The 14,384-nt window shown below is 44.4% G+C and overlaps 1 protein-coding gene across 1 annotated transcript in view; it reads right to left on the bottom strand.

Moving 5' to 3' along the window:
• SVOP (SV2 related protein) overlaps positions 1-14,384 on the bottom strand; it is a 52,016-nt gene that overhangs the window by 14,502 nt on the left and 23,130 nt on the right. The window contains exons 9-11 of the mRNA XM_018560844.1: positions 9,043-9,171; positions 4,532-4,605; positions 3,454-3,530 (exon numbers count right to left, since the gene is read on the bottom strand). Of these exons, the coding sequence (XP_018416346.1) occupies positions 3,454-3,530; positions 4,532-4,605; positions 9,043-9,171 (280 nt within the window). The remainder of the gene's footprint in view (positions 1-3,453; positions 3,531-4,531; positions 4,606-9,042; positions 9,172-14,384) is intronic.

A 14,384-nucleotide genomic window follows, 5' to 3' on the forward strand; every position in this document is an offset into this window, starting at 1 on the left:
CCGACCCCTCGCCTCTGCTCCCGATCCTGGGCAATCCAGCCTTTCCACCGGGATTGGAGGACCCCAAACTCCGAACTCTCAAATCCCCGGGTAAAGAAAGGGCACTTCATTTCCTAGCGGGGGCTTCCTGGTCCTCAGAGTTCAGGGTTCCCACCCGCCAAGGTCCCGCACCTCTGGACCCATGAAGAACTCAGCAACTCTCACACTTCCTCAGATCACTGCCACGCCCCTCACAGCTCTCCAGAGCCCTCACTCCATACGAGTCGGAGTGCACTCGACAGGACTCTGCTCACCATGTTCTCTCTATGTGCTACAAACAACTCATCTCGGGCTCTTCTGACCCGACACCATGGTTTCTCACGAAATGGGAGGAGGACCTGGCAATCCGATTTAGTTCAGAGGAAAGCGGGAAGCTCCTCACACTCTCGTACCAATCGTCGATCAGCAATAATTTTTCCCCTCCATGTTAATGTCAGCACTTACCGTAAATGATGTCTCTTATTCTGCGCATGCGCCCGCCCCAAGATCCTTTGCGGCCGCACGAGCAGTTCCTGATTCTCGGCGTGGGAGCGCGCAGCGATGAGGAGGTAAGTTTAATTTTTTTAAACTTTTTGCCTATTTCTACTGCTTGCTAGCAGTAGATATAGGCAAAAAAAACAGAGGGTTTAGAACCCCTTTAACCTTCACCGCATCATGAAAATCTCATTTAAACGCAAGACAACCAGTGGCGTCACAGTGGCCCGCACCCGGGTGACACCATTGGAGGGGTGACACCAAAATGACTCACAGTGATTTTGGTGTCACCCCCTCTAAAAAAGTTGGGCACTCGGTCATGGACAGAGAGCCTGACAGTATCAGGAGAGAGGAGGGGACCCGGCGGCATACCTCACCCCGCCAGGTGAACATCCCCTCCTCTCTCTGCCGACGTCCATCACCAAGATGGCCGCCGGCAAGCGTCAATTAGATGGCCGCGTACGCGTGATGACATCATTACGCGCATGTGCGATAACGTCACGGCGGGGTGTCACCCGGCCTTGGGACACCCCTGAAGACAACGTTGTCTCCACACTGGCACACATCGTACAGCACTTACAGACCAACCCTCAGCGGTTCTATGAATAAATTGCTTATATGCACGGGATACAAATGATTAATTCTTACTGTGCAGATCCAAAATGAATCAATAAATGAAACGTCCTAATAGGCAGGCGTTCCTGTAAGAAGCCTATTAGTAGCAGTGTGGATGTTGCTGAAAAAATATGTCATGGATAGTTGCAACTACTATACTGTTGTTGATGTATCGAAAGTTCAAGCAATGTAATCAGCGCGTCACACTTTTGTAGCTTTAATCACAGAACGATACAAGAGCTGGTCCGGCTGGTTCACATCCCTGTCCCGCTTCGCTAGTTTATATATAACAGCTTGTTTAATACATCGTAGGTTTCTTAAGCCAGTGGCGTAACAATAGCCATAGCAGCCCTTGTGGCTGCTATGGGGCCTGGGGGTGGAAGGGGCCCCAATAAGAATTGCAGAAGTTGCTGCTGACACTGACATTATTCATCAAGAAGAGCTGGCATCAGATGTAAGGGGCGGGGGGGGGGACTATGCAGGCAGTTCTCCTGGTACCTGACTTTAATATCATTGACAGTAGGGAGGTTGCTGGGGGACTCAATCAAAATTTTGCTATGGGGCCCCGTGATCTGTCGTTAAGCCCCTGGCTTAACCCTTCTGTGTCCTCACCAGAGGTGTTAGAAAATGCAGATTTCCTGGCTGTAAATATATACAAATTAATCCATGTTTGCCGACAAAGTCCTGAATTGAATTGAACCCAGCAGGTTCACAGTATTTCCAGATAGCAGAAAAGTTGTTAAAAGAAGCTCTTACCCGTCGGCCGACAGAGCTGAGTTTTACTCACAGTACTAGTTGATTGCAATCATTTGTTTGACTCCTATTGTAGCAGGGCCGATTTCACATTGCCGCCTTGGTCCAGCCTACAAATTGGGTTACAGATATGTGTAGATACCACCAGGGAACCGATCAAACGATCATAGCTTGTAGTGGGTGAACCACAGGGTGGCGAGTGGTGCTCTTCCGTTGACGCGTTTCACCCCTCCCACAGCGGGGCTTCGTCAGAACGTGAGATGTGAGCGTCATTAGCCTCCTTAAAGGGTCTTTTACTCATCCTTCTGGTAATTAACCATTTTTAAAAGATGTTCATTATGAGAAATGACTATATAAGTCATAGCAGCAAAACACAGGGAAGTTTTCACTTGTAGTCTATATTCGATGTTGCCAGGGCATCTGTTCATTTATGCTGAGCATTTCTATTTCAAGGCTATATTACAGGAACGCCTGCAGGTTAAACTCTATGTTCAGTCCTTGGAGAGAGAGAGTATTTCATTTATAAATCCACCTATTTTTCCTTCTGGAGTAGGATCTTATCAAAGTCACCCCTCCTTGCTGATATCTTCAATACATATACTGTATACCTTTTACTTGTATACCTTTCAATTCACTATTGTGATGTTCTTTGAAATGTTGAGCTATGGGGATATCTTTTTCCTTATTTTCTTAATATCTCTCAAATGTTCCCCTATCTGTACTCGCAGTTGTCTTTTAGTTTTACCTATATACATTTTCCTACAGGGACACGTTAGTTGATAAATCACTTTTTCAGTGGAACAATGAATACATTGATTCATTTTAAATATTTGCTGACCATCTGTACTCTGAAAGGTTTTTATCCACATAGGAGGAGCACACCGGGCACCTCCCACAAGCGAACACGCCAGTTGTTTCTCATGGTCCAGATAACCATGGTCTCTGTGTTACATGCCTGTGTTACGACTCTGTCCCTCGCTGGCAGATATAGTAGGACCACACCCTCAAATGGTGACATGTAGGGCTCGAAACCTCAAAGACCATTTAGTTAAATCAGAATACACTCCAGGTACACAGAGAACAGGGTTATCGGACCATGAGAGTTTAGGTCTTTCAAGTGACTTCTGTTTTGGTCATGGATTCTTACAAGACCATAGTATTTTTTGTTGAGCATTTATAGGTCACTGATCAAACTCTTATTTAATTTGGACTCCTGGGTATAAACCAATATTTTCCCGGCAGCCAATGAGCTGCCAGCTCTGTTCGGGAATGCTGACAGCAGCCGGTGGGAAAATGCCTTCAGCGGCTTTGTGAATAATCCACTTAATATTTATTAATAGGAAAACTTTATGAGTGATAACTCATTCAGAATATTTCATAAAGTGGTAAAGAATGAAATGTAGATATGAAAGATGCTGAGGAGTTGCATTGTAGCTGGGAACTTAATAGCCTTTTTAAACTCTTGAAAATCCCATACTATAGACAAGTATAGACTATAAGACTATAAATGGACCTATAAAACAGTCATAAAATATTAGTCATTGATCCAAAATGAAAATGACTGTTACTTACTACTACATACGTCTCCAGCTTGAAATAGTTCTGTGGTTAAGAGAACCAGTCCGTAGTATGAAAAGGCATTGGAAAACCTGGAGTATAAATACTGTTATTTGTCTTAGCAGTACAGTAATATTGAGTCTCTTTTACAGATGAGCTTCACAGTATGTAATGCACAATAAACAAATATACGTTATGGTCCAAAACCTCTGCTACTGCATACAAACAAACTGCTATGCACCTGCTTGCTTTTTTTAATCTTCATTGTATCACAGATTTATTTGGCATAATTGAATGATTTAAATAAGTTCATTTTTAACTGCAGGATGCCAATGTCAGCCTATTTTCTGACTAATTTACCAAATGGCATTGCTCCTATAGAGCTCCTGACTTATGTGTTAAGAGAGATCCTTATGGTAGCTTTTAGAAGATAATTTGGCTCCTTTAGAAGACCTGCAGCCCAAGGAGTCAGAATATTGCTGGTGGCTGTCCCGCTCCAGTGTCAGTGCGATGTAATTTTTTTTGTAAAATAAGTTCCTGTTTGACTTACAGTTAGGAGAGATGGGGGAAGGACAGCTGGACTTCAAACTGCATTAAATCACCTCATACGGCATCCAGCCATCCTCGCGCTGGGTAGATGTAGGAATACATTCCTACATCTACCCATCGCGAGGATGGCTGGATACCGTATGAGGTGATTTAATGCATATTCTTTTATATATTATTAATTATGCATTTCTTAAATTTTTGCAAAAGGTGAACTTATCCTTTAAAACCCTGCCAGTTTATTTTAGCTGTTTAAATCGCTTTCACTTCCTGTCTAAGAGACACAAAGGGAAGTTAGAGGAAATCTCCTAAATTTAGGGGAATTTCCCTCTTAGACAGTTGTCTTGCGAACAGATGTACCCATTGGAAGATTGTCCCTTACCTTTTGTTCTGTGTTGTAATGTTACATACTTTCAGGTGCATTTTGAAATTAACCCCTTGACACAAGTATTAATTTCCAATAGCATGGAGCCATAAGGGAAATTTCTATCTCAAATGCCCTCTAACATATTCACATTTGTTAACACATAAGAGCTTTACCACTTACCATATAAACCAAAGCAACAATGTTGTACATCGGAACTGAGGTGTAAAAAGATCCCGTATTCTACCACGATCTTCCTGTAAAACAGAAGAGACTACAGTTACTTGTCAGCACAATATAACTTCCCATTAAGGCAGTTTTGGATTTATTATAACTTAAACAGTAAATAAAATAAAAGAACAGATTTGACAAAAAGGTAATGTGCTGTAAAGGTGTCAAGTCATACTGGTACACTACAAGAAACCTCAATAACCCTTTTGTTCTATTTGGTGTCTTTTAGGGTACCCTACATCACATTTACATTCAGTGTCATATTTGTTACATCAAACCCAAACCCATTTGTTCACATGTTTTATACAGACATTTCCACGCCTCCTTGGAGTGAAAGTGTAGAAATATCTTCTGTATTTCCTAGACCCATTTCACAAGATGACCTGCTTCTTCATAAGGGGATATTCATTTACATTGTAGGTGCTATATAATAATATATATTCATTTGGATGTGCAGCTATGTGTTCCTGGCCATAGATGTCTCCTAGGGACCATTAGGTATATTGTATGGAGCCTTTGATTAGATATTTGGATACAGGGGTTTACCGCTAATCCTTTATAGAATCCATTAATCAGCATTTTACACTTATATGCATGAAAATCAACCCAATCTGTACCAATGTCCCTTAGTCACCTCCAGCCTCAAACTCAGCCACCATACTGGTAGAGCAACACCCTGCAGCTGATATCAATGTAAAGGAACCATCGCTCCAACCAGGGGCGTAACTAGAAATCACAGGGCCCCATAGCAAAATTCTGTATGGGGCCATGTGATATAGACTCTCTATGGCTGGCTCTGCAGGGTCTCAGGTGGGCTGCACACCTCTTACCTGTCAGCGCAGTCCGCCTCTGTGGTCGCCGGGCCCCGCCTCCTCTTCCGTCCCCCGCATCCTCTTCCGTCCCCGGGCCCCGCCTCCTCTTTCGTCCCCGGGCCATGTCTTCTCCTCTATCGATGGGCCCTGCCTCCTCTTACATCACTAGCCCCTCCTGCTCTTAAGACCCCATTCACACGTAGCGACATACCTTTTGCAGCGGATCCGCACGGCCGGGATAGCGCGACTTTCGGGGCGACGATCCAGCGACGGTAGCGCGACCTTCTCCGTCGGGCTCCATAGAAAAAAGGCAAAATCGCGCAAAATCCGCTGAAAAAATTGTCCGGTAGAAGCGACTTGCGACCGCGACGAGTGACGCGCGACATGGAGTTAAGACAGCTCCATTGAATAGCATTGGCCGGCGACTTCTCGCGATATCGCGCGGCTAAAATGCGCGATATCGCGGCGGAAATCGCGCGATAATTCGCTACATGTGAACGGGGCCTGAGTCGCCGGGCCCCGCCTCCTCCTTCACTGCAAACGCCCGGTCCAGTCTCTTCTTCAGAAGCTGCTGGCTATCACTGACACAGCTCAGTGGCGGATGTGAGGAAGAACGCGCTGCTGCACACATTACTGACAGGTTGTCAGTGATCTAACAGCGGTGCGTTCCTCTTGACAGCCAGCACCCTGATATGCCATAGCGACCCAGGCGGCCCGCACGGCATCAGAGGGATGCCCTGGCCGGGCCCCATAGCGGCCGCCTGGGTCGCTATGACGATTGTTACGCCACTGGTTCCAACAACTTCTGTCTTTAATGTTGGCCATTATCAATCTAATACCTGAAGTCAGCCGTCTAATTGGAAGTATCTCCCCTGACCCTGGCTGTCAAACTATACGAACACTGACAGCAGCTGATTTGTTGCAGTTACTGTTTGGCCAACAATTTTCCCCCTGGCTCCTTTCATTTTAAGATTGAAGTTAGACAAGCTTAAGCTGGCCATACACCTTACAATTATCTGCAGATTTTCTGTGGTCAGATGGAAAAGGTGCAACAGATTCCTCCATCTACACTTAACTGTGTGGATGGAGTAATCTCCACCTGGGCCAATCTGTTGTACTTTTTCCATCTGACCACAGAAAATCTGCAGATAATTGTAAGGTGTATGGGCACCTTTAGTGTGTCTGGCAGGGCCACCCACAGATTAAATTCCATCCAATTAGGCAGGAAATAGCAGAAAATCAATCCATGTATGGCCAGCTTTAGGCGACTAAAATGTAGGCAGGGTTCACTCTCGGGGTGTTGCGTGTGTGTTCCCTTTGGGTTGGCTCTGTGTGACCCCGTGTATGCAACACGACACCAGGCACCCCAAGGTCAGGGGACACGGCTCTGGCCTCGTGCAAACACTCGCACACGTGTAGTACTGCGCACACAGGGCCTCATGACTTCCCACGCCTCTGCGGTATTCGGTGCTTCCTCCTCCTTAGGGAGAAAGGCCACCATAAAAGGCAACCTATGTCGGGCATAGCCCCTTTGCACACCTACTCTCCTCAGGATGGTTACAGCCACGATACAGTCCAACATCACACTCCTGTAGAACCCAACCTTCTCAGAGGTTGGAGGGAGAAGAACCAGTCCACACAGATAGTCTTTTCTTGATTTTACTTGAAAGAATGAACATGATTTGAAGCATACATTCCAGCCACCCCCGAGTGGGGTGACGGCACATTTCTTGATAGTTGCATAGTGATACAGATTAGAGAGAGAGAAGAAATCTGTGGTCAGATGGAAAAGGTGCAACAGATTCCTCCATCTACACTTAACTGTGTGGATGGAGTAATCTCCACCTGGGCCAATCTGTTGTACTTTTTCCATCTGACCACAGAAAATCTGCAGATAATTGTAAGGTGTATGGGCACCTTTAGTGTGTCTGGCAGGGCCACCCACAGATTAAATTCCATCCAATTAGGCAGGAAATAGCAGAAAATCAATCCATGTATGGCCAGCTTTAGGCGACTAAAATGTAGGCAGGGTTCACTCTCGGGGTGTTGCGTGTGTGTTCCCTTTGGGTTGGCTCTGTGTGACCCCGTGTATGCAACACGACACCAGGCACCCCAAGGTCAGGGGACACGGCTCTGGCCTCGTGCAAACACTCGCACACGTGTAGTACTGCGCACACAGGGCCTCATGACTTCCCACGCCTCTGCGGTATTCGGTGCTTCCTCCTCCTTAGGGAGAAAGGCCACCATAAAAGGCAACCTATGTCGGGCATAGCCCCTTTGCACACCTACTCTCCTCAGGATGGTTACAGCCACGATACAGTCCAACATCACACTCCTGTAGAACCCAACCTTCTCAGAGGTTGGAGGGAGAAGAACCAGTCCACACAGATAGTCTTTTCTTGATTTTACTTGAAAGAATGAACATGATTTGAAGCATACATTCCAGCCACCCCCGAGTGGGGTGACGGCACATTTCTTGATAGTTGCATAGTGATACAGATTAGAGAGAGAGAAGAACAGCCCAGGTGCAGCCTAGAGTCCACGTCTTACTTCGGCCGTAGGCCCACTGGCAGTCCTAGTTCGGTGGTTTCCCCCTCCAGGGGAAACTAGGGAATCTGTGAATAGCTCTACATAGTCCTAGGCCTGGTCCTGTCTTTCCCATGGACCAGCCTATGTTCTAGAATCAGTCTCCCTCCGGAGACTCTGCATACAGTCTTTGACTTCTACTCTCCTGTACTCCGCTCCCAAACTGAACTGTTCTCCCCTCTCGGGCGCCCCCTATAAATCAACTCTCCTGGGACACAGAGTCTCCCCAGTACAGAGCTGCATCTATCTCCAGGGCCCCATGGGGGCATCTAGTGGCCATTAGCCGTACTGCACCTACCTACAAGAAGACCTGCCCCTCCACTACTCACCAAGTACTGCACTACAAAAATAACTACTAACATTTGGTTTGACATTTCCCAGTAAGTTAATGGGTATCTATGGTCAGAAACTAAAAATAAATATGTGCTTCTATAATGAATTTTAATAGGCTCTAGCCCACTCCTAATAACCATATCAATCTAAGAGGTTTGTAAACTTACTTATTGAAGATGCCCATAGGATGTACTTCCTCAATGCAATTACATTTTCACTCAGCCTTGGGAATATGCACTCACAGAGCCTGCCTTCTGAACTACAACCCAACGTCTGAACAATGTATCATCATCAGTGCTTGCTGGAAGCAATGCATAACGGGCTATGTAGTCTTGAGGAATTGAGATCGCATCACATCAAGCAGCAGTGAAAGAGATGCAAAGCACACTGGGAATCTAGGAAGTTGCTGAAAGTGATGGGTAGACCTTCCAAAGCACTTACTATATAAAAGGGATTTTTTCACGTAAGCTTTGATTGCATTATGAAAAACAACTCTAGTATGTATTCTTATTACAATGCTGATGTTATAACAGGATAGGATATGCCGGGACTTTACAACTTCTTTAAAGGGTCATTCTCTTCTCATAAACGAAATGAATGAATAGAAAAGAATGGTCTTTACAAGCATGCTAAGAGAACCCCTCTTCTGTAGACCATATGATCAATTGTTTGCGAACCCATTCACCAATCATCTGTCACTAGCTCTCAACCATAAATACAACAGATACCTACCTGTCTTGATAAGATTAGTTTCCCCAGAGGCATTGGAGCACCATTCTCAGTTGCAATACGCTTCAAAGTAGCAAGTGCTTTCTCTTGATTTCCAGACAGAACATCATACCTTGCACTCTCTGGCAACCACTAGAAAACAGCAGACAATAGAAGTGTTTACACAAGTTCTGCTTTAACCCCTTCATGACTGAGGCCTTTTTTTCATTTTTTGTACCCATGTTATATTCCACATTTTAGGCCTGAAAATTACTTAAAACATTATATATTTTCTGACCAGAAAGTCTCAGTCAACCAAAACCTGTCAACCCAGAACAACTCTAGTGAAGCTTACACTAGAAGGTGAATTTTCTGAGGTGCAACGGCTTGCTGACAGATCTGTGTGACGGAGTGTTGAATGAATGTTTCATTATTAAAGTTATGGAGAATGCAACAAGAGGTACAAGAACACTCACACTTTCCAGGTGAGCAGAAATTTCAGAATAGTAGCAGTTAAAACTTGCTGCCAGGGTATACCAGTTATACACCGATCAGCCATAACATTATGACCACTGACAGGTGATTGATTAACATTGATTTTCTCGTTTCAATGGCACCTGGAAGTGGGTGGCATATATTAGGCAGCAAGTGGACATTTTGTTTTTAAAGTTGATGTGTTGGAAGCAGAAAAAATGGGCAAGTGTAAGGATTTGAGCGACTTTAACAAAGGCCAAATTGTGATGGCTAGATGACTGGGTCAAAGCAACTCCAAAACGGCAGTTCCCGGTCTGCAGTAGTCAGGACCTACCAAAAGTGGTCCAAGGAAGGAAAACTAGTGAACTGACAACAGGGTCATGGTCGACTAAGGCCTATTGATGCACATGGGGAGCGAAGGCTGGCCCGTGTAGTCTGATCCTATGGAAGAGCTATTGTAGCTCATATGGTTTGATACCAGATACCAGAGCATATCTTCAGAAGCCTAGTGGAGTCCATGCCTCGACAGGTAAGGGATGTGTTGGTGGCAACATGGGGACCTACTCAAAATTAGGAGGGTGGTCATAATGTTATGGCTGATCAGTGTATAAGAGTCCAAGTTCTGACACAACCCCCAAGGATCCAACTATAGCTTACATATCTCTTTTGGGTGGAGTGACTATATAAGCTGGTGCCAGCAGGTTTAAAATGACTGCTGCAGGATTTTTATTCCTAAATATAAACCACGCAGGAGACCACTGCTGGTTTTTAAAGTAATATAGTACATACTGTATATCTAAGTAAATGTATTCCTCATGTTAGGATATATGCTGCAATTATTATAATAACATTGTATTATGAAGTCTCCATTTTTAAACAATATGTATAACAGATTTATTCAAAACAAGCAATAGGTAAGTTATCAAAAACATTTTATTTTCCACACAGAACAATTTAAAGACACGTTAGAGTGTGATAAGCAATTTGCAGGGGCCAAGCCCTGCGATTGTCTGTGACTGTCCGTTTTGGGTGAATAATGCCATAAACTCATTTTGCTAATATATTTTTCCTAGTTTGAATGTAGTGTTGTAATAATACATTATGGCCACTAGATGGAGTTTCCCAGTTTAAATGTACAGTAGTTTGTGGTACCGTGTTTCCCCGAAAATAAGACACTGTCTTATATTTTTTTTGGGCTCCAAAAAACACACTGGGTCTTATTTTCGAGGTAGGTCTTATTTCTTTTTTTTTTTTAATGTACAACAATCCACACTTAATCGTGTAGAAAAGTCTACATGTATTCATTTACAAAAATATGGTGATCAGGGCAATCGGGTGCCGTACCTTTCCAAGAGCAATTTGCTAACCAATCGCTGGCCAGAATGAGCAAAGTGCTCTTTCACTATTGATTCCTCACAGGCGGAGTGCATTTGGTATCACGCCGCCTGTGAGAGGAGTCGGCTTATGCGGCTCTGCTCCCTCCGGTGCCGCCTCGCTTCCTCTAGCACTGGCTTCGTTGGCACCGCTGATTCTCTCCTGCTCTCTCCCGCGGCTCTTCAAGTTCCCCCTTATGCCACCACCGTCCCTGGGAATGGTCACAACTGGGTCTTATTTTCAGGGTAGGTCTTATATTTTAGCAATTCCCAAAAATAGTACTAGGTCTTATTTTCGGGGTAGGTCTTATTTTCGGGGAAACAGGGTAGTACTAATAATACAGATGCCGCACATGCTGTGAAAAAGTCTCTATTGGATGAAACGTGTTGCGCTCTCTTGAGGCGTCCAGTCTGCTATATGGACCTGACCAGGCTGGGATTCATATGAGATGGAGATATCCCACAAATTTGTTGCTGAACGAGCTTGCAAGCACAATCGGTGAAAGATTCAGCACTGAAAAGATATCAACTGAGCTGGGTGAGACCTACCTGGTGTGCACACACTGCCAATATGATACATGCATTCTCAGTGTAACATGGGCGTTTGCGGTGATGGCGCCTCAGGACGCACAGAGGTTTGCTGATGGATGTGTAAGATCCCCATGGAATGGCCATTATATCTTATATCTTATTTGAAGCATTTTGTTGGATAAAGTTGATCTCATTGGCCAGCTGGCTTATTACAGCACTTTATGCTTGCTCTTTGCACATACAATGGCAATCAAATTAATTGGGACATACTCATATGGGGATATGAATTAAGCATGAGTTGCTTAGATTTCTACATCATGTAAAGATATACGTGGATACAAATTATATATTTATAGTGTGCTATTTTTATTGTTGGTGTAGGAATGATTGATTATTACAGCTGTCGGACCACATGACTGCCTCGGACTCCCGCTCTCGTCCTGCAAGTCCGTTTTGGGTGAATAATGCCATAAACTCATTTTGCTAATATATTTTTCCTAGTTTGAATGTAGTGTTGTAATAATACATTATGGCCACTAGATGGAGTTTCCCAGTTTAAATGTACAGTAGTTTGTGGTACCGTGTTTCCCCGAAAATAAGACACTGTCTTATATTTTTTTTGGGCTCCAAAAAACACACTGGGTCTTATTTTCGAGGTAGGTCTTATTTCTTTTTTTTTTTTAATGTACAACAATCCACACTTAATCGTGTAGAAAAGTCTACATGTATTCATTTACAAAAATATGGTGATCAGGGCAATCGGGTGCCGTACCTTTCCAAGAGCAATTTGCTAACCAATCGCTGGCCAGAATGAGCAAAGTGCTCTTTCACTATTGATTCCTCACAGGCGGAGTGCATTTGGTATCACGCCGCCTGTGAGAGGAGTCGGCTTATGCGGCTCTGCTCCCTCCGGTGCCGCCTCGCTTCCTCTAGCACTGGCTTCGTTGGCACCGCTGATTCTCTCCTGCTCTCTCCCGCGGCTCTTCAAGTTCCCCCTTATGCCACCACCGTCCCTGGGAATGGTCACAACTGGGTCTTATTTTCAGGGTAGGTCTTATATTTTAGCAATTCCCAAAAATAGTACTAGGTCTTATTTTCGGGGTAGGTCTTATTTTCGGGGAAACAGGGTAGTACTAATAATACAGATGCCGCACATGCTGTGAAAAAGTCTCTATTGGATGAAACGTGTTGCGCTCTCTTGAGGCGTCCAGTCTGCTATATGGACCTGACCAGGCTGGGATTCATATGAGATGGAGATATCCCACAAATTTGTTGCTGAACGAGCTTGCAAGCACAATCGGTGAAAGATTCAGCACTGAAAAGATATCAACTGAGCTGGGTGAGACCTACCTGGTGTGCACACACTGCCAATATGATACATGCATTCTCAGTGTAACATGGGCGTTTGCGGTGATGGCGCCTCAGGACGCACAGAGGTTTGCTGATGGATGTGTAAGATCCCCATGGAATGGCCATTATATCTTATATCTTATTTGAAGCATTTTGTTGGATAAAGTTGATCTCATTGGCCAGCTGGCTTATTACAGCACTTTATGCTTGCTCTTTGCACATACAATGGCAATCAAATTAATTGGGACATACTCATATGGGGATATGAATTAAGCATGAGTTGCTTAGATTTCTACATCATGTAAAGATATACGTGGATACAAATTATATATTTATAGTGTGCTATTTTTATTGTTGGTGTAGGAATGATTGATTATTACAGCTGTCGGACCACATGACTGCCTCGGACTCCCGCTCTCGTCCTGCATATCTGTCCCTGGATTCCCTGGCTGAGTCTCCAGCTGCCGCTGATGGAGCCTGCTCCCCGAGCCGCTCTACTGACAGCCGCTCCTCCGGATCCCCTCCGCCAGCTACAGGTACATATGGGTGATATAAAATGTTACCCAAACAAAAGGCATGTTGTTTGCAAAGTGGAACTGGGATGGTTATAGGTTTCAGCAGTTCAGTGCTGATGTACAGTAGAGCACTCAATGCCCAAATTACTTCCTGTGCCTTCCAAGAAGTTCCAGCTCTGTCCTCATCCCTAGTGCTCAATGCTTTTCAATAGGTTTGCTATTTTGAAGGGGAGCTCCAACTGAGCTCAATCTTCTGCTGACTTTTCCACTTCCATCTCTTGTTAACTCTGGCAGTTAAAGAATGTCTCTCCCAATGTATCCCCCATAAAATAGAATAAATGACAGGATAGTCCAGCCACAAGATGGTGACTCATTCATGATGGTCTTGTGAGAGGTGGTGGAGATAAGAACAACCACAAGGAAATGCATTCATGTGTGATCAGAGATAGAAATGACTGGTAGTTGACCTTTAGGGCTCCTTCACATCTTTGCGTGTGGCAATGTACACCATTTTATGCATTGAGGAGCGTTGCTTTAATGCAGCCCAGTCAGATCAAATGAGCTCCGAACACACTAAAAACATACCTGCAACACAGCACACACCAAAGCACAGGCCATTCACATGTGTGCATTGTGGTGCACTAAAGCCCATATACTTTGGTTCTATTGAATTCAGAATGCAAAACATATATTTATATGAAGAATTATAACGCATATAGGTAGGTAGCTAGCCCTAATCTCTAGAGTAACCCTGTAAACTACATTGGCACCCCGTGGCTGCTCTTCCTCAGCCCCCAACGAGCTCCTAGATCGCAGGACCCTAGTGTGCAGCCCAGGTGAGACCCAAATGCATCCCAGGTGAGACGACACACAGCCATATATAATTGCTGTATAATCATGGAGTGACGGGATCTGTAGTCCTCTATTGCTTGTTGCTATTCTCCATCGCTGTATAATCATAGATTGAGTTACAGTTCTTCATATTTATAAAGAAACTGCCCTAAAATCATTAGTCAGCATTGTTTTAGAAAAAATTACACATGTCCCTTTAAGAAAAAGTATCGGTAATTGGTATCGGCAAGTACCTGAGGGAAAGTACTTGTACTTGGTCTTGAAAAAGTGG

This window comes from Nanorana parkeri, unplaced genomic scaffold, assembly GCF_000935625.1.
Source record: "Nanorana parkeri isolate BGI_ZX_2015 unplaced genomic scaffold, ASM93562v1 scaffold18, whole genome shotgun sequence".
In the NCBI taxonomy this organism is placed as follows: Eukaryota; Metazoa; Chordata; class Amphibia; order Anura; family Dicroglossidae; genus Nanorana; species Nanorana parkeri.